This window comes from Aythya ferina (genome assembly GCF_964211825.1).
Source record: "Aythya ferina genome assembly, chromosome: 1".
Classification (NCBI taxonomy): Eukaryota; Metazoa; Chordata; class Aves; order Anseriformes; family Anatidae; genus Aythya; species Aythya ferina.
Window position 1 is genome coordinate 15,607,504 of NC_140296.1, and position 26,768 is coordinate 15,634,271.

General features: G+C 38.4%; 1 protein-coding gene across 5 annotated transcripts in view; it reads right to left on the minus strand.

Moving 5' to 3' along the window:
• Positions 1–26,768, minus strand: part of PDGFD (platelet derived growth factor D) — a 144,763-nt gene that overhangs the window by 57,040 nt on the left and 60,955 nt on the right. For 3 of the 5 annotated variants that reach the window (XM_084506356.1, XM_084506360.1, XM_084506358.1), the window contains exon 2: positions 2,813–3,017. In XM_084506356.1, the coding sequence (XP_084362482.1) occupies positions 2,813–3,017 (205 nt within the window). The remainder of the gene's footprint in view (positions 1–2,812; positions 3,018–26,768) is intronic. The other 2 variants (XM_084506357.1, XM_084506359.1) reach the window with 1 other exon arrangement.

Consider the following 26,768-nt stretch of genomic DNA (forward strand, 5'->3'; position numbering starts at 1 on the left):
CACCATAACTGAATCACTACATCTGCCCAAACCCTGCTGAAGCAAACATTTTTTTGTGACATTAGAAAGTTTAGTTCAGGACTGAGGTAAATTTGTCTTGGTCACTCTCCACCATCCTCTGGCCAGGCCCATTTTCTGGTGGGGATGGATGTGGTACCCCAGAAGAACTCCCCCACCGCCCATGCAAATGTCCTCCACTGCCCCTGGGCAGTGCATCAGCCCCTTTGCTGAGCTGGCAGGTACAGATGGGGCCATACTTTGAGGTGGTGTCAGCTCAAGGACACTTAGGCTGCCCAAAGCCCGTGTTGTTAACTCCTGCCCCAGTGCCCTGCAGGCCCAGCCTCTTGCCCTGCCACCTTTCCTGAGGCCCTGTGCCAAACAGATTGGCTCCTCCAGCAGCATCCAGTAAATACATTTCCTAACACAAGATGGTGTGTCATTTTCAGTAGGAGATTGAACAAAACCTTGTAGGCTTTTGTGAAAATTGCCCTGACTGGCTTCCACTTCCTAAGACCAGGAGCCAGAGCAACTGCTAGCAAAAATGGGGCAAAGCCCTTCTAAGTAAGTTTCTCTGCTTTCAACAGCAAAGATTTGGCTGCAAAAAACATGGAAGTAGCTGCAATTTCTGTTGTATATGTGCATCCACAGAGCCTCAGAGGCTGCATAACTTAATTGCTTTTCAGAATCACCCTTTATCAATTACCTGTGGAAATGCTAACAACACTTCTAGAAAGATCTGCAAAACCTGAAATATTTCCCCCTCTGAAACAGCTCTGCTAAAATGTACCTTTTCATTCCTTAGCCTGAATGAATTTCAATCAGTTCAGCCTTAATAGTATGCAAATTACAATAATTAGCATTAATGAAAAATTGAAAGAAAACACTAGGAACTTTCTGGAAAAAATCATAAAGTCAAAAGCAAGTATAAAAGGAATCTAAGGTGCAGAGACCCTGAATAACTTGTTCAATACACACAGCATTCAGACACATGCTCTACTCACAGCATTCATTTCAATTAAAAACGTGCCTAGCTGTCTGTCTAAAGCAGCACTGGAGGGATTGTCAGGCACTAAAGTTGAAGAAAAAAACTAGTTTTGAAAAATATATCAGGCATTAACAAAAAATCTAGCTATGCATACAGAAACGAACAGGCTTAAAGCCATTACAAGTTGTCTCTCTGAGAAATTCCTCGCTCTGGAAGTATACTAGGCAAATAAAACTGCAGTAACTCCAGGGACAGCTCTGTTTCTGAAAATAATGTGATATTTTTCCAGCTTCCATAGACATATGGATTATGGAAGGTCTTTGCTTCTTTCTGCATCCTAAATTAGCTTCTCTGGGAAAAGCAGGCCGCATGCCTTCCAAGATGGTCAAAGTCCAGAATTCCAATAATACCTTGACTTCCCCTCATCATGCCACCACCTTTAATGACTCTTAAAAGAAAATATTTCATCTTTTTCCATGGCAAATTAGCTCTCTGTTTCAAAGTTGCAATGATTTAAGGTCAGCCACAGTTTATCTGCTATGTAAATATTAACAGGCCGCTTCTGTATGCATTAGGCTTTCAATCTGCAAAAGTGTTCGAGGTGCTAGGAGGTAACTTATTACTGTGCTGCTGATCTTAGACCAACAGCACCCGAGCAGAGCAGAAGCTGCCAAGACAATAAATACGCAGGGGAGGAAAGCCAGCTTCAGTCTGCATTCCTTTATTGCTAAATGGAAAACAAACCTGCAGAAATGGTTCTCTCTATTGGTAACGCAGAAAATCAACAAAGCAAAAACACAAAAAAGATCCACCCTGTAAAACCCTGCAGAGCTACCAAGTCCTATAAATGCAAATTAATTGACAAAGAAGATAAGATAAGCAGGGGCTGGGTGTGCAGAAATTCTTACAGCTGAGTTCTCTACATAGATAAGGCACAAGTAACGGCATGATCAGGCAAAGAGCTGGAAGCTGAGACTTGAGCTTTTGAAGTAGACAGCATCACAGCAATCTGGCTTTCCGAGCACACAGCAAACTTGAGCCTGCTGTCCCTCACAGACCACATAGTTGAACAAAGGAAATATAAACAAACCAAAAAATTGTTATTTATAGCATTTTAGTGAATGCTGGAGAGATTCAGCTTTGTGCTCTGCTATTGCAAAGCAGTTTATCCACCTGGGTTAATCAGCCAGATCAACTGGGCTTATGGTCATTTTGGCTTAAAAGAAAGAAACAAAGGAACTGCAATACAGTAGAGTATACTCTATTAGATATATTACTGTGCAGAGTATACTGATGTTTGTGGGCCTACATTTAAAGGATTTAAAAGAAACTGTGCCAGTGAAGAATAGCATTAAATAAACAAATAATTTGAAGAACTTCATTGTACATTTCAATGCATTTTTATCTGTCCCTCACATCCCGATACATACACATACCTACTCATGAATTCCTCCCAGTGCCTTACACCTACTGAAAAAGATGTGTTTGTCTGGCTGAAACATGACAGAGCTGATAGAGGACAAAATCCTATTAAAGTAGTTTCTGAGCTGTTAGGTAGCTGGATTTGAGTGTACAAGTGCATTGTACCTGGAATGTTACAGAAGGACTAAAGCCTGCCAAAACTGCTTCAAGTCTAGGGCAGCTCAGTTTGTGATAAACTCAAAGACCAAGGCAGCTTGGAAGGAACTCGTGGAAGCTTGGGGCTTGAAGCAGGGCCAGGGTTACTCAGGTTTTGGTTTGTGGTGTCATGCCAATGTTCACGCCGTTATGCTAGGTCATACTAAAGAACTCTTTGCAAACTTCCACACAGCACGGTTTGCCACTCACCTGCAGATTTCATTTTCAGGCTCTTCCAGTCCAAACTGATTATCGAAGGCGAGCTGGATCCTGGTGCTCTCTGGGGAGTGGAGCCGCCATGTCAGCAGGAGGTTCCTGGGGTAACTGCTCGGGAAGCGAGGACTGTGAATGCAGCCGTTCCCTGCCACGCTGATGGTCTCTTCTTTTCGGTACAAGTCTGTGAGGTGATTGCTCTCTGTTAGTAGTCACAACTTGTAGAAATTAGTATGTTGTTCCAGTTACAGGAAGGCAAAAAAATACAACAATTTAAAAAACAGAACAAATTATTTGCATTTAAAGTCTGTGACTTCTTAACACTTTTTAAAGTTGGAACTAGGAGCATTCATTATTAAATAGGAAGCACAATGTACATTCTCTTAATTCAACCCCCATTAAACAATAAGAACAACAATACTCAATTGTATACAGTCTTTATTTTATGATAAATATATCATTACTTTTACATCAATATTGATTATATAACTCCCTTCTCACCATTTCAGTTTTAAAACAGAATTTGAACTTTAATAAAAGTTGTAAACATAAGAACAATCAAGTAAGACAGAGCAAAGTGAAAAGGCAAACATCCTTGTTCCCCAAATTTGGTGTTCTGGGGAGAGAAGCCCTCTAAGCAAAGCAGCAATAACAAGGAAAGAGTGACTGAAAATTTGTTTATTGTGCTTAAGTATTTCCTCTCAGAAGCATGTGTTAGGTCACATCCTGACAGTCTTCTTATGGTGTGATTCTTCTAGTGTCAAAGGATCATTAACACAAGTACGTACTCCACACTTACAATGACAAAACAGAAATCAGAAGCTGGCTCACCCACCACCATATTGAGAAACTTCAAGACAAACAACCAAGCTCTTACTTAATTAAAATTTCACAACTTTGCCTGAGCAAATACTCAATTGTTCCTAAAGTTTGCTTATACTGAGGTAAAACTTCAGCTGCTGTAAATCCCTTACTCCAAGGATAACGGAAACCGTGTCAAGACCCAGATCTCTAAAAGTCAAAGGGTCCTCTCAATTGTGCCATGTACTTGCATTGTCCAGCTGTTACCAATAGTGGGATTTGACTCCCAGCACCGACAAATGGCAAACAACTAGATTTTTGTGCATTGAAAGTTTTAGTGTGGTGAAATTTCAAAGATCAGATGGCTTCAGCGCAACATGCAGTTTCCAGTCAAGATATTTGAATCTGAGCCTCCACGTGTGAAATGGCTATCTACACTCCCCATATGATGCATGGAGATCTTGAGTAACTGAGCCCAGCTCAATTACTTGCAGATTTCTAACACCATTTACAATACCATATGATTTCCTTCGTGGTCTCCATGAGGATGGAGAGGTCCAGCAACACATCTATCAGCCTCAGACAGAGTCCTGTGGAAGCTGTGCTGTCTCACAGAGCCACCTGTGTGTCAGCAAGCTGAACTCCTCAGCATAGCCAGAGGGACCTATACTCTGACAGGTCTTCACTCAGTTACTCAACTGCATTGAACAAATGTTAACTAATGGGAACATGGGCACTAGCTTTCATGTAAACATCTGAGCTCTGGTGTCCTGATCTTAAATTGAACATCAGCACCAGTTCTCTGCTGAAGGTTTGGTCAACCTCCACTGCAGGCAGCCTAAATGTAAAACCAGTGCCTTCTCCTGACTTTGGCTATTGAGGAATTCTCCCGCCCAAACCACTCTACTTAATTTCAGGACCAAGACTCAATAATACACTGAATATCCCTCCTTTCCCCCCCAACTAACAAACAAACAAACAAACAAACAACAACAACAAAAAAAATAAGCAAATACATTTTGTTTGTTAGCTAAATAATTATGGAAAATAGAAACCCAGAGAAATGTTGCAAACTTCATGGTAAGTGAATTTAGTTTTCAGGTGGCTTTTCACTGGTTCCTGGCTGTAAATACCACCTTCCAAAAAGCTGTAAGCAGTGTGAATGTGTGTCAACAGTTCATTGTACCCTTCTGACAAGGTAATAATTCTTGCATCCAAACAACCTGAAACTTAAAAGTCTGTGTTTCTTGTAAAAATCTCCAAAGATCTATTTGTGACATCTTTTTAAGATGCTTTCATTCAAGATGAAATGTTTTCACACCCTGAGCCATCCTTTCTAACCAAATACAGCCTTGACTAGATAGTTCACAAAGTTTTGTTTGTTTTGTTCTGTTTTGACCAAGTGATTTTGCACTGAGAAACTGACTGAAAATTCAGTGAAAATAAAGACCACCCACAAGTCAGTTTTGTTGTAATTTCCATCAGGAGCATCTATAAACAAGGCTGTTTTCTATATATATATATTTTCTGTAACAACAACAACACCAAAAAAAGAAACCAACCAACAAAAAAAAAATCTTTTTTTTTTTTTTTTTTTTTTTTTTTTTTTTTTTTTCTCCCCTAATCTGGAATGAAACAAAATGTCCAGCCAACCCTACTGAGTTCCTTCAGAAATGCTGAGCAACTTTGGACTCTGAGAACACCCAGTACACCCACCCAAGAGGACAGAGGATATTCACAGAGTCCAAAATGTCCAGAAAAATGGATAAGAATAAAACAGTTTTGATGAAAGCAAATCCTGCACTTTTGAATGAAGCAACCATTCCCTAAGCCAGAACAAAGGTTGCTGTATTAAAACATGGCAAATTCCTCCTATACCTGAGAGTAATTTATTTAATTTATTTTTTATTTTTTCCCTGGGCAGCAAATTCTTTCCATTTTCCCACTATAACCACACATTTCATTGGATTCAATGTGGTTCATCTTTCTCACAGAAGAGTTCCCCTTTCCAGCCAGATATGAGCACAGATATGGGCTTGTATATGTACCCCCCCAAAAAAAATCTGTTCATGTTACTCAGCACACCAGTAATGAAAGCATGTTACCAATGTTCTTGTTCCTCAAGGAGACATGCTCTGTCAGTTTTTAATTTAACTAAAACTCTGAATCCAACAGATTGGGGTGCTCTGCCCCTGCTGACTAGATCAGAGCAATGCTTGGCACAGTTCTGCATTATCAAAGTTAAATAGGTAAATTGAGAAATAAACCAGCACATTGAAAAGCTTATAAAATCAAAGCACAGTGACTTATCTCTATCATAACAAATACAGTAATTATAGAGTAACTCATTATAAGGAAAGGCTAGAGGGAAGAATGGGAGGAGAATTCTCAATAAAAATATAACAGGATGAAGGTATGGCTTTTCCACACAGAAAGAAAATCTGTTTGACAATAATGGACACAAATGCTGTTTCTATAATCCTTCACAAGGGATGAAATGCAAAGCCTTCACTTGACACTGGAGTAGACTCTTCAAGAGCTTTCAAACAGTTTGATTCCCTCTTACCTCTGTCCCCATGTGCTAATTTTCAGTCTGAAGTAGTGCAGCCAGGAATTAATCTACAGTTTTCTAATAGGATTTTCAGTGCAGTTTTGTAGAATTAACTGGTTTAAATAGACATGGGAACATGGTCAACCCAAATTTTGTCTCTGGAAGTTGGCCCCTCACAAATTGTTGAGAATCTGGGAAACAGCTTGAGGAGATGTAAGCAACTCCTGTATTTCTTGTAGGAGCTAAGACATGAGACTAAAATAACAAGACCATTCCAAGCAGACAAGCATCACAAACATTGTCTTCATCAGATACACCGGGGGAACTCATGGAAATCAGGTACTGGACATGGGGAATGTCAGGAAAAAAGAAAAAAAAAATGGAAAAAGATGTAGGCAAAGGAAAAGAGAGTACCTCTTTCTTTCAAGGCACATAACTGTCCCAAGCTGTAATGCAATACAATGCAGTATTATACAGTGTCCTGAATGCCATGTAGTAACTGTATTCCTTAATGCTTTATGGTACTAAATAAAAGATGACAGTGGTTAATACACTACCTGTCACATTTACAAAAAAGCATATAAAATCATTTCACAATGAATAAAGGAAAGTGTTAAGTCATAAGGCAAAAAACAGAGGCCGTTTAAGCAATACACACAAGGAGGATATTCTAGATGGCAGGAGCTAGAAAGACATCCTTACATATGGGGGAGGGAGCCTATTTCATAAGAAGGATGAGTGAAATGGAAGCTGGGAGACATTCTTTGCAGTAAAGCAATTCCCTGCAGAGGCTGAACTGACTGCAAAGCAACTTTGTCTATATTTTAGTTTTCTGGATGAACCTATCTTTTATTCCCTTAATTCTTGCCCAACTAATAATTTTAAACTTACTGGTCTATACTACAGCCTTCCAGGTTAGAGGAACTCATAGCTTATAGAAGATGCATGTTGAGATGTGTTTGCCTCCCGCCACCTGCATGGAGATATCTGAGTGTGATACACAGGGGGAAGTCCAGCCCAATACTCTGAAAATAGGGCTTGTCTGAAAACTGTCCCCAGCACAAGTTCCCAGCACATCCAGTGATTATCCTTCCCAGCTAGGGCATGCTCTCCTAATGTCATGCTCTGTGGTTGCTCTGGATTTCTGCATTTCCTAGTAAGCTTTCACAATGTATCTACATGCTATTGTTGAACCTGCTCCTAGTCCTGACATACCCGATACAGAAAGAAGTCTGCTTTTATTATCATCGCTCAACAGACAATGAATTCCTTCACTTAAAATCAAAATAAAACCAAAATGCAATTACTGCTTGCTAATAGCTGATCTGCCATCTGTTCTTGGATATCCATTGAGCAAAGAGAGTCTGTAAGTGCCAATTGCTTCAGAAAGGAGAATTCAGAGAATGACCTTGTCTAAAGGCCTAACCAATAATATGGAACATTTAGTCCCACTTTTGTAAGGTTTCTGAAGTTTTAGCCTCACTTGTAAAAGCGTTTTTCTGTGCATAAGTTTGCTTCTGTCTTTCTTCTCCTTGTACATGTACTTGTAGAAGTTGGCCAACATCAATAAACTTTGACACAGTTGTAGAAACTGAAAAGATACGACATTCTGACATGCTTTATGACAAGAAGTATACCCTCTTAAATCCCATGGAGCATAACCTGATGAGCTCATCCTCTGTTACAGTTCGGGAGAAAGTTGCTGGAAACCATGTGAAGTTCATTTCATCACTTGTGAAACTATTTGTTTTATTTCAGGAAATAACCTTGGGAGTTTGTATGTGGGAGTTTTCCAGATATAACTCTCCTCCCCCACTGCTGCCGTCTTTGAAACAAATACAGTGGTCAATGGTTTGCCACCAGTTTTTAAACAAAGGAGATAACCTTCGGGGAGAATAATAGCTCTTCAGTTCCTTCAGTTGAAAATTAGCCTGATCTAAATAGCTGAATCCTCTGAGTGAGAAGCAAAGAACAGTAAAACATTTTTGAATCCAGGCCACAAATCATTTAATCCTGGGGACAAGCATGCCAAACAAGCTGTATTTATGGCAGCCTGTTCAGATATTCATTGGCTTTTTTTTTTTTTTTTTTTTTTTTTTTTTTTTAATTCCTTCAACCTCCTGCAATAAGGAGAAACTTTATTTGTTATCCATAAGGTTCTGCATAAATCAGAGAAAAAAGATGACAGACTTCATGGTTGAAATAGTGTATTTCATAACTGGTCTCAGCTTGTTGGGAAGATATAAAACTGTAAGGTCATTTACCTAGTTAAAAATATTATGCATATATTTTTAGTAAATATCAACAATAAAATGAACCTTGGATAGTCAACACAATATTATGTTTCTTCTCTCTAATGAAGAAAATAGTACTACATGGTAGTACCTGTCTTAGACATCTCTGTCATTTCAGGGGCAGAGCTTCAAACATCTAGCTCATTTCTGCTCCTATAGACAGTCATCAATAAAAGATCTGCAAAAACACAGAATGGGCCTGCATGGGTGTCTGTGGAGCAAGGGAGGGAATGGGTTGGGATTGCCATAAATGAGAGTGAAATAGCACTTTAAGCCTGTCCAGACTTCAAGTTGTAAATTTAAGCTCACTAAGTGGGACTAAACTGGGAAAGCAATCATTTTGGAATAAGACTGCATATGTAAGGGCATATCAGGCCAGGGGATCCAGTCCAAAGCATTACCTTAGATTGTGTTCAGCTCAAAGATCAAAACCTAATAAGAAAGTGGGATTTTAAGAGAGCAGGATTTTAACACCATCTTGTATTCCTTGCAAGCCAGTTATCAAGCAATTAATAAGTGGGCCCCAAACCCACTGGGAATGATGAAAGACTCAGTCAGGTAGGCTGGCCTCTGAACTTCAAACAAGCAGCTCAAGGTACTTGCTCCTTCTCTTATCAACAGGTACTTACTTTTGATGAGGAACATGTAAGATATTCCAGACATCAGAGTTCAAATCCAAAGCATGACCAATGCTGTCACTGAAGTAATATCAAAAGATGCTGTGTGCATGTTCAGCCAGATTCAGATCTGACATGCACTCACCCAGCTCCCTCCAAATTTCTGAGTCATGTGGCTAGAATAATGTTTTATCGTGTATATAGGGTATATCAAAGCATGAAAAACTGAGCTGTATTTAAAAGAAGCAATATTATCCAGTGCAGAATACCAGCACCGAAGGTGGAGAATGGAAAAAAAAAGAAACATAACAACACTGTCTAAAATTCACACACAGAATTCACACACAGAATTCAAGTCAGAGCCATCATCCATTTTATAATAGAACAGTTAGTAGTCAGTGTGAGTCTCTGTGCAGAAAACCCCACGAGTCTTGGAATTACATATTCAATCTGCTGTTTAACAGGACCTCAGCAAAGACCACTCACAAGAATATTAAGTGGACAATTGATAAGGAAGTCCAGACACATAACTCACAGAGACAGCCTGTTACAGTGCTTCTCACTATAATAAGCATTTTTTAATTCTAATTTAATAATATTTGTACTGTTGAATGGTTACCACCATAACTGCTTTATGAATGCAATACTTAAGAAATAGTCCTGACATGAAGGACAGACCTGCCTGGATTTTGGTGAGATGAAGAGGGACTCTTCTGTGTCACCCTTGGTAAGCACCTTGTTCAGACTTGAACTGTGTTCCACAGATGAACACTGAAAAAACAAATCCTTACTTGTTTTTATGGAGATAACAAACTCTGTGACATTTGCTTTCTGTGGTGAATTTTATTACTTGCTTTTATTTGACCTCTTGATAGAGATTTCATTCCACACAAAAGGACGTGCCGAATGCCATAATTAAAGCAAAAATGTCTATAGAAAAACAACATATGCTACGCCAACATATAAAATATGTTGTTAACTGCCAGTTCTTTCATGGGTGGTTGTGTTGCAATGGATTGGACTTCCTGCTGGACTCTTACACCAACAGCTGAATGTATTTTTCTCTTGAGATTCCATAATTAAGTATGAAAAAGGAAAATGCATATAATCAAGAACATGTAGTTGTAATGATGTGGAATAGGACCAATGCAAATAACCCCATGATCATGAGAACAAAAATACAGAAAACCTTGAGAAATTGTTTCAGAAAAATAAAGGAAATTACTTCCCTGGTTCTGCAGAGAACACAAAGGAAACCCAGTAACTGAAGCGGAAGTTTGTAATGAGTTCTGACACCTCCATGAACAGGCTGGTACATAGCAAACTTGTTGTAAGACTTATCAGCAGATGTGTAGTGCCTCAAACAAGACCATGATAGACACAGCTTTTAAGCATGAATATCAACACTGGACTTTGGCTCATATGGGTTTGCTAAGTGAAGAACTGGAGAATTTAAACTAGAGAAATTTTCTTGTTTAGTAGTTTCAGGTAAGCAGGCCTGTGCAGAAAGTTTCCTTTATGTTCTTCTGGTGTAATGAAAATATACTAATTTTCATTTTCCTTTCATCGATTTTTAGATGTTTATGACCAAGGGCTATTTTTATCAGAAATCTGGTGTCATTTGTTGTAAAAGAGGATTTAAGATATTGTTATAGAAACTAATTCAGTTAAACACTCCTAAGATTCAACAAGATGTGGAACTACCTTAAAGAAAGAAAAATATTGATAAAAGGAAAAGACAAAATCAGTCAAAAGGGGAAAGGTTTCTCATGCTAAATATATTGTAGCAGATTACTGAGTGGAAGGTCATATGTTAAAACATTAGGCAGTAAATGAAAAGACTGATTCAAAACACAAATCAAAGCAATTTTCTCTTGCAATATGAGTTTCTTTACCCTCTATATCAGCACTGAAACTCTAGATCCAGAATCTCTGGAAGGGATTGAAGTGTTTCTTCTTAAAATGCAAAGTCTGGCAGACATCTTTTCTGTGGCCTGATTTTGTCAAAGGCATGTTTTTAGTCTGTTAGGGTCAGTATATGACTAATTGCACAAAGATAAAAATATTGAAGTCCCCCCAAGCTAGGCATCCCATGTTGGACCTGGTAGCTGAAATGAGACCTGGAGCACTAGGTCCAGTGCCAGACTACCTGTTATGCATCCAGGGAGAAAATGATCAGGATCAGTCTATGGAGTGTTAACTACCAGAAGTTGCACATTTGGCAGCAAGCCATCTCTACATACATGTGCTCTCTTAGGATTGATAGCCATGTATGCCCTCATTAAGACAGGTATCTAGACCTTTTCAAAGAAAAAAAAAAAAAAAAGAACAATGTAGGCAGATCTCACTGTAGGTAGTCCTTTCCTTTTTCTATAGTAGCCTAGCAGCAAACCTTTGCAAGGAAATGGGAGGTTGTGTTGCTCTTCTTGTATTTGTTTGAGAGAATTCAGACCACATCTGTCTCCTCCCCAGGGATAGATGGGTTCTGGATGATGCTTCCAAGATGGGCTGTCCATTTGCCAAGAAATAGTTAGAGGTAAAATGCACAAGCAGTTCTTGGAGCAGAGGCCAGAACTCAAAACTTAGCCACAAAGGAAGGAGCCAGCAACTTTCTACTTTCTGGCTCCAAGGCATCCTGTCCAGGGTCTCTGACAGTTTAGACCAGAGTACACCATGGCTCCCTTTTAGCCCTCATGCCTGAGTTTTCTTATGATGGAAACCACAGCACTGGGGCAAAGAGGACAGCGTACATTGAGGTCTTTTCCCAGCATGGAGGCAGAACACAAGTAAGACCCTGGGGAAGGTTTTCTATCATTTAGATAAAACCCATGTGCTGAGAAACGTTTCCCCAGTCTGGAAAGCAATTTAAGTTGTACATACTGAAAGCACCGTATGCTTTAAATGCAGAGGATCTTTCCTGTAAGTGCTTAGGATTTTCTCCAAAGATTTGGCATCAGAACACTGCAGAGCTGTCGGGTGGATAGATACTGCAATTTAACAAAGTTTGCAGGCACATTCATAACATTCTTGGCTGTGGCCTTCCTTTACTGTTATGATCTTGCATCAGAAGATCATCTAGAGATTTCCTTAGTCCTGCACCAAAGAATGAAACAAGATGTGGCACAAATACCTGGTGGGAGAACTCATTCTTTGCCAGTGTATAGGGATCATTGGCTGCGAAAATGATGCTGGTGTGCATCAGCACAACCCACAAGCTCAGGTGCTGCTATGCCACATGTAGCAACAGTATCTTACACCAGCACTGCCACATTCTGATCACAAAATTAGAAATGGAGTTGGCTCTCGAAGTTCCATGTCCATATCCCAGATTCCCAACTACTTTCTGGAAAAAAACAGCTGGTTACCAGAAGGAAGAGATTTGAAACATTACTTCTAGGCTAGAAAGGGATAGTTTGAACAACAACAAAGAAAGAATTGCTGAGAAGTTGTGGAGCTAAGCCATCACTCAGGCTCAACTCATACTGCTGCCCCATGCAGTCCCTGCTACATCCATACCACCTGCATTCAGCTCCAATGGTACTGGGCTTTATACATGTCAAGCTCATATATATGTCAGTCCCAGCTCCAAAATGAGTGTAAGGATGGTAAGCAATGAGAATCACATCATTTTTATGTACCAATGTGGAATTTACGTTCACTTAGTGATACTGACTGCATGAATCAAGCCTTGGTTTTCTTACAACTTAGTTGTCTTGCTCTTTCCTCACTGTAGTGCACAACGATGGAGGGACAATGGAAGCAGTAAAAAGGCACACAAGGGTAAAGGTAGTTCTGAGGTCAGCTGATGGGTGTTCTGCAGTTCTCTGACAGTGGTTGTCTCATTGATTTTGCTTTCTGTCTATGTGAACCTGACAATTTCACTGTCAATTTTGTGGCAGCTGGTGATTCCAATCAACGTTTTGTATTTGTACACCACAGAAACAATGTGAGGGAGAACTTCTCCTCTGAAAATTTTACAATTTACAAGATAAAGTCTAGAAGAACTAGGAATTCTAAAGATAAATGATTAACATTCAGCAAAACAGCGATGGGACAAAGAATTGCATATGTCTTTCCAGATTTCTACTGCAAAACCCTAATTGGGCAATGACCTTAGAAAACCAGGTTTTGTTCTTTACCCAGAAGCTCCTCAAACAGGATGGAAAAATACAATTTTTAATAATAATTAAAACAACAACAACAACAATAACAAAACAGTACTTTCCTCTTTTCCAGCAAGTTAGAGCACAATAAAATGAACATATGCATGGAGGTTTTCTTCCTGAGAGAATGATTTTCTGTCCTATTAAATAATTTTCACCTCATGCATTTTCATCTGAAAAAACAAAAAAAAACACCACCACCACCACCAACAACAACAACACCAACAAAAAACAAACACAAAGATCAGAGCAGAACTTGAACTTCTGCTGCCATGTATTCTCAAACCTACTGTAATACGTTTCCCTGTGCTTAGGTTTGCTGCCAAGAAGTTAAGAGCAACAAAAGATACTGCGTGAGCAGATGAAAACACATTGAAACCTGTGTGGAGAAAACCATATTCAAGACTCCCCTAAGACTCTGGGAATAGACAATATATATCTTTATGTTCTGAACAGAGTTGAGTATAGTGTTGGCAAATCAAGAAGTAATTAAATAATCCTTCACTTTCATGGGCCTTCAATGAACTCTCTCTTTTAAACAGAAAAAAGGAGTCCACAGTGTAATCATGCTGGAGGTAATACAAAGCTTCAAAGTTGTCCTTTGACTGCAGGTTCAGTGAAACATTTGACAGAAAAAGAATTGAGCAGTTACAATGACAAATTCAACCATCTTTGTCTCCAGATCTCGCTAGCAGGAACCCAAAGCAGCACATTTCACTCCGGCTTTCAGAACACACGAGAGACAACATTAACCAGCAGACACCCTTAGCATCCCCTCAGTCTAAAGCTTCCAGACAAAAAGTGAACTTGATTTGCCCCTACCTAGCTGAAAGACTAGTTCAGTCAAGAAATGCCAGCTGATGCTCGGGCAGAGGATTTAAGAGAGAAATCTCAGGCTATCCCTTACTGCTGTTGACCTAAACTGCAGACTAAAAAAGCAGAGAAGTAAACAATGTTGGGATGCACACTTCTGGCCACTAGACAGGAGCCTGGTAGCTGGCTGAGGCATGACCAGGGCAGGTCCCCAGGAGCAGTGGGACCCTGCATGTGGAGAGTGATGCCAGACCTCCAGGGCTTGCAGCCTGTGGGCTGTTTTTTGGCAGCCCTATTGTGGGAAGTCAGGGGGTGCTTTTTCACTGCTGTTTCACCCCACCTCTATGCAAACATTGATGCTGCACATCTAGATGAACTCAGGTTCCCAAGTCACTTGGGTTCTGTTCAGTAGAAAGGCACAACTGTGTGTTCACTATTTAACACAGCTTCAAGCAGCTGTTTGGCCAGAGAGCAGCATGATAAGAGGCTTATGTGACTGTGATAAAAAGAGTGAGAAAGTCCAATAAACACAATATTCTTATAACATTTCATTTTGTGAACATTCTGTATCAGAGCTATTGAATGGAGACAGGGACATACCGCACCATTGCCTAGGCATTTTTTTCCACACTAATGCTTTAAACAATGAAGCTTACCTTTGCATCCTTTGGACTACACAAACAAGTGACTTTGTTTGCTTTGCATGTTTTGATGGCATCTAGGATTACAGTCCAGTAAGACAAAAAAAAAAAAATAACATCAGTCCATCTCTCCTTGTAACTAGAAATGAATACATTGTGATGCCATTTTTTAAAATAGCCTCAGCAACCTTGAGCCAGACATCCCCAAATTACTGCACCAAGAAAGGAAAAATAAATTCACCATACTACTGCATAAGGTTTAGTCAGTTTCTAGAGAAAAAAAAAAAGTGTGTGTGTGTGTGGGGGGGGGAGAATAGTAAAAGCTTTTTTATTGCATTTAAAGATAGGAAAATAAGAGTTACAAGCCACTTTACTCTTGCCAGGTTGAACCTCTGCCCAAAGGAGGAAAAATGTTCGTATGTTTGACCCATGAAAGAGAAAAAATAATAATAATAAAAATCAGCTTGGCAGAGCAAATATGAAAACATGATTTACTAGAAATTTGGTGTCAAAAATGTATTTGTCCAGTTTCTATTTGCTCGCAAAAATTCTAGACAACTTTTTGTTCTGTTTTGTTTTATTTTGTATTCTTTCATTTTGTTTTGTTTTATTTGCACTTTCATTGTGCTGCAGTCATTCCTGCTGAGTTTATCAGTCTTTTCCATGGGAGAACTGTTCATCAAAAGACAAAATTTTAAACCTTTCTTGATTTAGACTTCAGAAGTCCAACTCTACAGCAGACATTTAAGAGTATGTAATAAGATGAAATGGCAACAGCCATTTTTGGGTTCCCCAGTGTGAAATGTTCTGTTGTTTGTTGTTGTTGTTGTTGAAGCTTAGGCTGTAATTAAGGAATTACCACAGTGATGACTCTGAGAACCTTCTAGTACAAACTACAATTAAATAACTGACACCTTTGGTAAATAAAAGATGTATTGTGTGTTACTAAAATCAGTTGTGAGCAGTGTAAATAGTGTTTTACTTAGCTCTGCACAACTGTCCTACAGCTGCTGGCCTGCATATCGGTTTGATTCATTTAAAGTGGTTGGTTGGCTGCTTTTTGTTGTGGTGGTTGTTTTGTTTGTTTGTTTTGTGTTGTTTTGTATTCTCACAGGATGCTCCTGATCTCACAACAGTTTCCAAAGCCTCACCTGTGATTTTTTTTACTAAAACAGACTTGAAACATTGTAAACCTCCCCTGTTTTTATGAAGACTGAGTCCTTCCACATCAGCCTTTTCTCTCCTAACTGCTTGCAGCTGAAGCTGCAAAGACTGGTGAGATTCTGAACTTGGCTACACCCATAGGGGACATTAGCTCAGGGAAACTGCAGCAGTACTGGGAGAATTTAAACAAGATGTTTCACCCCACTTGCTTTCCATACACTAGATTTTCCAACTCAGTTCATATTCTTTCAGTGTAGAAGACATTGGGCAACATTTTGGAGCCATCATCCCTTGCTTTTCTTCCTGAGAACCTCATAGACTAGTGATGTGATGGAGCATGCTATTGCCTGGGCTGTCAATATCCATGCTCTCTCAGAATTACAGGTCCTTAAGTGTTTCTCAAATCCACTGTGACATGAGCAAACATTATCAAGATTTGTGCAGCAAATATTCGGCAAGGAGAAGGCAGCTCTCCCTCCCTCTCTCTCTCCCTTCTGGGTGCATCAGGGTCAGTGCTAGCACTCACTGGTAGAAGGCAATGGCATTCCCCAAAAGTAACCTGAAATTCCAGAGAGCCCACAGGTCACAGCCTGACAAGGGTGTCCAACACTGGAGTACAGTTTTTCTGATATATTGTTGCAAAGTAAAGGCAGCAAGTTGTCTTTCTGATTCATTCCCTTTAATTACGGGACTGATAATCCCCAACCTGCCAATTCAACTCTACCCATATGCACATTTACTTGGCTATTTCATACATAAAGCTTTAAATAAACTCCTTTTCTATTTTTTTGCTCCCACTTTTTAATGGATGCAGAGAAATATTCTGTCAAGAAAGAAACAAATGCTCCACTAAACCCATCTCAATGGACAATTTGTTTCTTCAACACAGCATTTAAGTAATAAAGAAAGAATAAACATAAAATTCTCCTACAAAATAAAATGAAAACACGCTTAAAAATACTTGCCTGAGACATATTAGGATGTTAATAAACTTAGATCAGACATTTACAGATGAAGCTCATTCACCAAATCCATTTTCATAAAGCAGCAAGACAATCTGGAACCAGAACATTCGCTTGTGTAAATCAGCAGCATCCTTACAGTGGTCACAGCTACTTACACCAGCTGAGGATCTAACCACAGTAAGTAAGAGATGAAAGAGGAAAGAGAAAGCTGTAAGAGCAGGATGCAGAATCAGAGAAACAGCAGGAGCAATAAATGACTAGCACAGTGATACACTGAAGTTATGATAAATTGAACTAAATCGGCTATGCTGATATCAGAAAAATCTAAAACATGCCTCTCTGGCCTAGAAATTAGAACTGAATTCAGCCAAATATATGTATTTCACTCAACACTTTTCACATTTTAATGGGGTTATAATTTTCAAAAAAGAAATCAAAATGGGCAGTAGGGCACTCTAAAAAGTCTCATATACCTGCGCTGGGGACACTTGTATGACTCAAACGAAACATCAGATCATCAACTGGTGTGAATCAGTATTGTTTGGCTGACTAAATTGGAACTGGCCTCATTTTTAGGCCTGGGATTGAGCTCGTAGTGAGGTCAACTGTTCTTCTTCAGGCAGTAACAGGACCTTGAACTCCCTGCCTTACTGTAGAGCAGCATAAACACCTTTACCAGAATGATTAGTGCCCATGTCAACATGGGCAATGTAATCCTTGTCATTTTTTTTTTTCTTTTCTTGCTCACATCTTTTGACCAAAGTTTCCACTACTATATACCAAACTAGAACACAGGTGTTGAACTAGGAATTTCACATTAAAAAGCATAGTCTATCCCACAGAATTACTGAGATGCTAGAACACTTGTGAATTTTTTAGAACTGATGTTATTCCTTCAATATCACATATTAAAACAAGCCCAGAGGAGGGCCACAAGGATGATCAATGGGCTGGAGCACCTCTCCCATGAAGAAAGGCTGAGATGCCCCATCCCTGGAAGTGTTCAAGACGAGGCTGGATGGGGCGTTGAGCAACCTGGTCTAGTGGGAGGTGTCCCTGTCCATGGCCAAGGGATTGGAATTAGATGGTCTTTAAGGTCCCTTCCATCCCAAACCATTCTATGATTCATTACTGACATCATCACAGAGATAGTTTCAGGCCCTTAATTCAAAATTCTCCTAAAATATTATCAATAGCAGATTCCTGGGTATAATATTTGAGTTTGTTTTCTTTTTTCCTCCTTGAATAATCTGAAATTTTTCCATGTAGCCATAGACACACTGCTTTTAAGAAGCATAAGAAGCAACTCCTGAAAGAAATACTAATTAGTAATTAAAAGCCTATGAATCAATTAGGTATGTATTAAGTTCTTCACATTTTCTAAGTACAGGTTGTTGTTTGTGTCAAGATGCAGAATTATCAATCTTCATGTACTATAACAATTTGTCAAGAAATCCAAGGGCAAAAGAGTCAGCTCAAATAAACTGAGTTTGGATGAGCTGGTTCTGAAAAAGCACAATGACAATAGCACATTGTTAAAAGATATATTAAAGAAGGACAAAGAATAAAGTCCACTGCAGGCTTGAAACAAGATATAATGAAGAGAGAAATAAACAAAAATAAAAAGTAAAAAAAAAGTGATTTTTTTCTTAGTAGAAAAACAGTGAGACTGTACAGCATGGATGTAGGGATTAATTGCTCTCTCCCCTCAAAAAAAAACAAGAACTAAAAAGCTGGACCAACTATTAGAGAGGAATAAAGTTTGTTAAGAATGACTTTCTAGAGAACATAATGCACAGATGATTACCAAGAAGCCTGCAGACTGTTTTTTCTCTCTGATAAAAAAGGAGCAAGAGGCAAAGGCTGTCAAAGCATTTGACATTACCATAAATATTTAAGGTTAGTGGAAAGACACTGAAGGTAGTATTACTCTCCAAATTCAACAGTGGCAGATAAGTGAAGGGAGATTTCTTGGGACAAGAGACATATCAGAGCTATAAGTTGCTATCATCATCATAGTAGTAGTGGTAGTATTAATAAACACTTAAAGCAGAGTAAGGCCAAGGCTCCATTATGCCAGCTGTTGACAAATATAATGGGAAACAAACTGTTGTCCTAAGAGACTATGTATTGAACAGATATTACAGAGGGAATTTTAAGTTATCTTGGGATTCAGACGAAATTTACAATTCAGAGAAATTGGACACTGGATCATTTAATCCAGAGAATCAATACACTTATTATTACTTGTACTCTTTGTCACACAAATTGTGGCTAGATCCAATAATGCCACTTGGGCATCTTATTCTTACTAAAATTTAGCCTTGCTTCTTAGGTTCCCAAGAGCCTGGAAGCACCTCATTTTCTGCAGGGCTTTACCCTCAAAATTTGTCACAGTCCACATCCAAGAGTTACCAAACACTGACTGACTGAACACAAATTATTCCTGATCCCATGTTTAGAAGAGGCAATAGTTATTTTCTAGCAGTTTATAACAGCTTTTCATGAAGCATAAAGTGGAGCAGCAGGTACAGTGGTAGATGTCAAAATATTGATCTTTTTAATTTCCATGCATGCAGGTACTAAATATTCACAACTATTTTTGAGGATCTGGGTACACAGCTAATACATTTGAGCATGTATACTCCTGGAATATATATATATATATATATATATATACATATATATGTGAATAAGCAAGTCTATGATTAAATTATAATATTTTTGTACAGGCTTATGCATTTACACTGATTAATAGAAAACTATTTTTACTCCCATTACTTGAAAAAGCTCTCTTGCTGAAAGTAAATATTGATTAAAGTAACCATAAACAGTGCTTCTATCAGCAGTAAAGCCACTTCAGCTACTTCTTTCATAGAAACCTCAGAAAGAACTGTGACAGAGCATTATTATTGCAAAGAATCTGCAGACATCACAAGTATTTTTTCAAGTGTTCATGTTATCACAGGAAGTAATACAATTATCAGAATAGGCTGGATCTCAAAATGTTTTATTTCCCCCCTCACTGCCATTGCCAGCATGAATAAAATAAACAAAGCAGACTGAAACTGAAAAAAAACTCAAACCACCATCAAGTTGCAATTAGTTATTATGAAAAGCTCTCTTGTTATAATATCCTTTATTCTAGATCCTGCTTGTCATTAAAAAATAAATTGATTATTACAGAAGACACACAGGGGCTTAAGCACATTCCGAATGAAAAACAGAAATCTGGATAGAAAAGCCCCCAATGTTCTTGCCAAACAGAATTAGGGGAAGATGGTATTTGTGGATGTTCATGTCGTCTCTTTCTTAGGACATGATCTTATCTTTGAAGTTGCGTTAGTTTCAGCAGCAATGTAATTGAGCTTCAGTTTTTCATTCATGCTGGATTTTGTTTCTTGCTTCTCTTCTGCCTCATCTCATTTTCATGGTTGGGAAAGACATAAACCATATAAACAGATGGGAATTTGCTATATTCGTTAATATGTTGATCAACCACATCATCTGATGTGTGAGTCTTCCTTCCTTTCCTTCCCCTCCTTCTACAAACAAAGAAAACTACTAAATTGTTTGCATCACTGGTCATGATGATAGACAACACATTTCTCATTTACACCTCTTTGAACATATCACGGTCCAGACAACATATCTGCACCTAACTTAACCATAGATACCCAATACCTGCCCCTAGCTCCCTCCTCCTTCCCATCCCCATCCCTCCCCCCCCAAAAAAAAAAAGAAAAAGGAAAAGGAAAAAGAAAAAGAAAAAGAAAAAGAAAAAGAAAAAGAAAAAGAAAAAGAAAAAGAAAAAGAAAAAGAAAAAGAAAAAGAAAAAGAAAAAGAAAAAGAAAAAGAAAAAGAAAAAGAAAAGGAAAAGGAAAAGGAAAAGGAAAAAGAAAAAGAAAAAGAAAAAGGAAAAGGAAAAGGAAAAAGAAAAAGAAAAAGAAAAAGAAAAAGAAAAAGAAAAAGAAAAAGAAAAAGAAAAAGAAAAAGAAAAAGAAAAAGAAAAAGAAAAAGAAAAAGAAAAAGAAAAAGAAAAAGAAAAAGAAAAAGAAAAAGAAAAAGAAAAAGAAAAGGAAAAGGAAAAGGAAAAAGAAAAAGAAAAAGAAAAAGAAAAAGAAAAAGAAAAAGAAAAAGAAAAAGAAAAAGAAAAAGAAAAAGAAAAAGAAAAAGAAAAAGAAAAAGAAAAAGAAAAAGAAAAAGAAAAAGAAAAAGAAAAAGAAAAAGAAAAAGAAAAAGAAAAAGAAAAAGAGAAAAAGAAAAAAGGTACCCTTTTCTGCAAGACCTAGGACATCCATGCCCATAGCTTCTTTGGTCTTCCACTGGGGTTGGTAAAGGAGCATGTCATAATTGCCTGGGGACACCTCTGGTGAAAAAATATCTCTAACACTGACTACTGCTCTTAAAATGTATGTTGGCAGGAAACTGCATTTCTCAAGATTCAAGGCCTTTTCTGAACTGGGCACCATATGATTATGTAGAGCCCTTCTGCAGAAGTTGCCATGATGACAAGAGGTGGGATAGGAAAAGAAGTAGAGAAGGAGCATGAAAAACAGTTCACTGAAACTATAAGTAACAGGAATATATAAAAAGCAACAGTCACTGAACATTCATTACTAATTTTATCTAGTATTTTCCAGTAGAAAAATAATACAGCTCCAACAGTCTAAGGATAGCAGAGAACGTTTGCAAGGAAAGGTAAATTATTTTACTTAGAGTAGGTGAAATGGCTTAAAAAAATCAAAATGCTTTTGTGCGCAAAGTATTTTCATCAGGTCTCTCCTCTTCGTGTCTGAGTCATCTCAGTGATTTTCACAAATGGATTTTTAGTGGCCTCAATACTTCTTATGAGGGATCCATGAATGCAAGAAGGACAGATGAAAGACATTGGCAAGACTACTACAATTTAGACTACTGGTCTCCTGGAAGTGAACATCTTGGGGAAAATGGAAAAGGGCTAAAACACTCCTGACTTAACTGGCTTTCTGTCTGGGTGTAAATAAGATGTCAGGGCTGGACCCCATTTTTTTTTTTTTTTTAAGAAAACCCATAAACAACAATCATAAATACTTTATTCTGAGCATTTTGTAGCAGTAATTAACAAACACAGATTGCAAAGCTCTTCTTACAGCTGTGATACTGCTTTCTAAAAGATGCTTAGGAAAGACATGATACTGTTCCCCATCTTAAAGCTGTCTTCTAATAAAAGTAGACACTAATTCCAAGTAACATTCAAAGCACACAGGGGAACAAAATCAATATTTGGCCAAAGAAATCAAGGAAAACAACTCCTTAGCAAAATAACAGTGTTTTTCAGACTCCTACATTCCCAGTTCAAATGCTACTGAAGTCAACACAAAGACTCTCTTTGGATCTTTTTTGTAAGATCCAAAAATGATGACAAAAAATACAAAATAGAAAACCAAGTCCTTGACTACAAAGCATATTTAAGCTGCAAGCAACTTACACCTCATACTCTCTGCACTAAGTGTTTTAGTGTGACAATCAGGCAGATGTGCACAAAGTCCTTCAGCTGGCAAACACATTAGTGAGAAAAGTTTTCCAACCATTATGATTTGAACTGAGATATCATTTCTGTTTAATGTTGTCTGGAAGAGCTATAACGTCTAATATTTAAACATCAAAGGAGTTGAACGCTTCTCACCAAAACTATTTATCTTTAAAGGCAGGAGAAAGCTGTTATTTTAAATACCCTGAGAGATTGAAGATTTCTCTGTATTACCTTACTATTGTTCAATAATCTGTGTCCATTCAGAGGTAGCAGCTTAACCGTTGAAAAAATGAATATTCCAGAAGTGGTGTCACTATGTATAGAATCAACTTTTGACTTTGATTCCTTTGAAAGAAATTGGTTGAAGAATGTGGCTGTACTTATGTCAAAATGAACACAAAAGTAGCTGGAGAAAGAGAGGTGGAAAATGCTAAAGCTTTTCTTTTTTTTCCAAAGTGATATCTTAACTTGACTATAAAGACTCAATTGTTATTTTTAAAGTTGTATGTGGTTTTAATAGACCTTTTCAGCAAACCCATAAAGGAACAATCCCCCCCCCACCCCCCAGCATTAATCATCAATCAATCATTTATACTTTACCTTATTTTTCATTATTCTGGAGGGTTTATTACTAGAAAGTGGTTGCTAAAAATATGTATTAATCTCTGAAATTGCTTTTCCTTAAAAAAAAGTCCAAAGCCTTAGCTGTTTTGTTTTGTTTTGTTTTTTCCTAAAATACAGACCAAAATAACAAAAAAAATATTGATGTATTGTAAGCATTACATAGAATCGAAGAGTAAGTACTTACTACTCTTCAGGATGTTATGTTTTATGCAGAAATTGTATGCTTCTGTTCGAGAGAAACCATGGGCAATATTATTTTTGTCCAACTCCATGCACCAAAACGTGAAAATATTTTCAGTTGATATGTATTTGTATCTGTGATTGCATTCAAATTACTTAAAGCATTTGTCTGATGACAATCATATTCTACTGCAATATCATGAACAACCTTTCATATCTGGACACTGTAACTGTGTTAGAAAAAGAGACTCATAATTGATTTGGGGATCAAGATCTCAAGATCAAAAAACTGAATGCACTTTTTCCTACAGGGTTTGCTTCTTCACAGCCTTTGCATACTACTAAATTTCCAGAATGAAAAGGTAAAAAATGTGCTTGAAATTGATTTTTTTTTTTTTTTTTTGTAACAATCAACCAGCTGTATGGAGTACTACAATAAATAATTTCCCAAAGATAAAGAATTTCTGTAGCAAACCATCTAGGTGCAAAAAGAAACTTAGGCCATAGCAGGCCTTATAACTTACAACTTGTAACTAAGTTGCTTACCCATGTTTTATATGCATCACTGGTGAATAACACTGTGAAAAGAGTTCTTTTGCGGAGAGGCTGATGACCATTGGGTTGACCAGTATGGAGAAGAGGAGTCTGTGAGGCAGCCTCACTGCTCCCTAGGAGGGAAAAGCCAAAGAAGGTGCCATTCTCTTCTCCCTGGAACCAATGTTAGAACACAAGGGAACAGCATGGAACTGCTCCAGGGAAGACTGGGCATGAGGAAAAATTTCTTTACCATGAGGTTGGTCAGACACTGGAACAGGGTTCATAGAGAGGTGGTTGATGCCCCATGTAGTCACTGTTCAAGAGGCATTTGGACAATGCCCTCATTATTATGCTTTAACTTTTGGTTATCCCTGAAGTGGTCAGCCAGTTGGACTTGATGATGTCCTTTGCAGGTTCCTTTCAACTGAACTATTCTATTCTACTGTTCATATCTCTTGTTTTTTTTCTTAAAGGTGTGAATGCACACTACAGTAATACTCAGAAGGGTCTTGGGAGGATGCAGAACTATCCTCATTTGAAAACACTATGGCTGAAGATGGCTTGAAAAAAAGAAGTAAAAGTTGGGATCCCCTCTTTTCAAACCATTAGTGAAGAAATTTCAGAACATTTTTGAGATAATGGACGGCATTTAACTACTTAATTGATAACCTAATCAAAGCAAATCCAAATCCCTGTTTAAGTCCATGATCATCCACTTGTCATACTCACAATGTCATCAAAAAAAAAATAAAAAAAAAAAAAAAGAAAAAAAAATGAAGAAAAGTAAGAGATCTTTATATGTATCCAAGAATCAACAAATATGTTATTGTTGGTCAAACAGTTCATAGATGGTCAAACCAGAAGGGAGCATCATGAACATCCATTACAATTTGTGGCAGGAAACCAGCTATATGCCGAAGCCAAAACATGTTAGGTTAGAAACAGCAGTTCTGTGAACAGCAGAAGGAATGAAGATTGGTTTCCAACTGTGTCTATCTTGCTTGATCAACGTCTTAGCTTCTATATACTGAGATATACTGTTATCTCTGCCTTTTTCCTTACAGCCTTTTTCTGCATAGGCTCGGCCAATGAGCCAAGGCCAGTTGTATGAGGTTCAGCAAGGGTCAGTACCAGGTCCTGCAACTGTTTGGGCACAACAACCCAATGCAGTGCTACAGGCTGGGGGAAGAGTAGCTGGAAAGCTTTCCGGAGGAAAGGGATCTGAGGGTATCAGTCAACAGTCAGGCCAAATGTGAGCCAACAACATGCTCAGGTGGCCAAGGGGGCCAAGAGCTTCGTGACTTGTATCAGAAATAGAGTGGTCAGCAGAAAAAGGGAAGTGATTGTCCCTCTGTACTCAGCTCTGGTGAGGCTGCACCTTGAGTACTGTGTTCAGTTTTGGGCCCCTTGCTACAAGAAGAGCATTGAGGTGCTGGAGCATGTCCAAAGAAAGGTAACAAAGCTGATGAAGGGTCTGGAGAACAAATCTTATGAGGAGCAGCTGAGGGAGCTGGGGTTGTTTAGCCTAGAGAAAAGGAGGCTCAGGGGAGACCTTATCACTCTATACAAGTACCTCAAAGGAGGTTGTAGCAGGGTTGGATGCTGGTCTCTTCTCCAAGTCAACAAGAGACAGGACAAGAGGAAAGTTGTGCCAGGGGTGGTTTAGTTTGGATACTGGGAAAAATTTCTTCACTGAAAGGTTGTGCGGCATTGGAGGAGGCTGCCCAGGGAAGTGGTTGAGTCACCATCCCTGGAGGGATTCAAAAGACATGTAGATGTGGTGCTCAGGGACATAGTTTAGTGGTAGACTTGGCAGTGCTAGGTTAACAGTTGGATTTTATGATCTTGGATGTCCTTCCAACCTAAATGATTCTAGGATTCTAGGATTCTATAAACTGTACCCCACAGTATTTGGCAGTGGCACACAGACCAGCAAACAGAACCCAGAGTTTTAGTACTGCAGTGTCTAAGTGGCATTTTCAAGATCATGCAATAACAGTGTCAGAACAGGGAGAATAACCTAGTAAGAACAGCAAGCACCTGACTTTCTGCCAGGGCAAGAGCTCATGGCAACCATTTTCCAAGGTCAGCCCCGCATTTGTTTTCATGGTTTCAGGCTGAGTGTCTTAATAAGAGGGTTCAGGGAGATGTGGGAAATAGATAATGCCCAAATCAGCTTTTTTAGACCTTAAACGTAAAGATTGGAGATCAAGACATAACAGATAAAATGTGTATACACATGTATGTGTGTGTGTGTGAATGTATTTGTGTTAGTGGATATCAATATATGAGAAAGAGATATGGCAGTTTGGTTTCTTATAGGGAAATAATAATAAGTAAACACAGGAATTTCTCCCAGCTTGACTTTAGCAGCAATATGGAGTATATGTTCATGAATCAGATTTCTTCTAGATGCCTTCAGGGATAATGAGCAAAACTAATTAAAATGTTTTCAAAAAGTGATGGCATGATTTCTCCACTAGATTCAGGCATTAATTTAATTCTCCAAATGCTGTGGTAAAGCAGCACTTCGATAAGGATTGGCAGGGGAAGCATTCAATAGTAGCTCTTGTTGGCTGAATAGGATGTAACCAGATCTCAGGGACCATACATGATATTTAAACTGGAAATCTCTTTATATCAACAAAATACTGAATGGAAAATGAGTGCAGAGAAATGAGTCCACAGCTGCATTAATTTCTAACCCAATCTTTCCCCAGAAATTACTTAGCAAAACGGTCAACATCTTTCCTTCAACTTTATCCAGGGTGACAGCATACATGTTTGACAGATACCATAACCATTACCTGCCACCATTCATTATGGGTCCCAATCATGTTTCCCACACTCTGCTTTGAAAGTACATGCATAACCAAAAAGCAGAAAAACAGATGAGCAATTATATCCATTTATTCTACTCGGAATCCTAAGCACTGGAAAACACACATTTGTCAGTGATCATTCAATTGATGGAAAGGTTGATACATGTAGAAGAAACAGTCACTACCATAATATTATCTAATCTTGCTTTCATCAGTAGTTTTAATGTGCCCTTCAAAGGGTATCTACACTTAGAGAAATTGAAGGG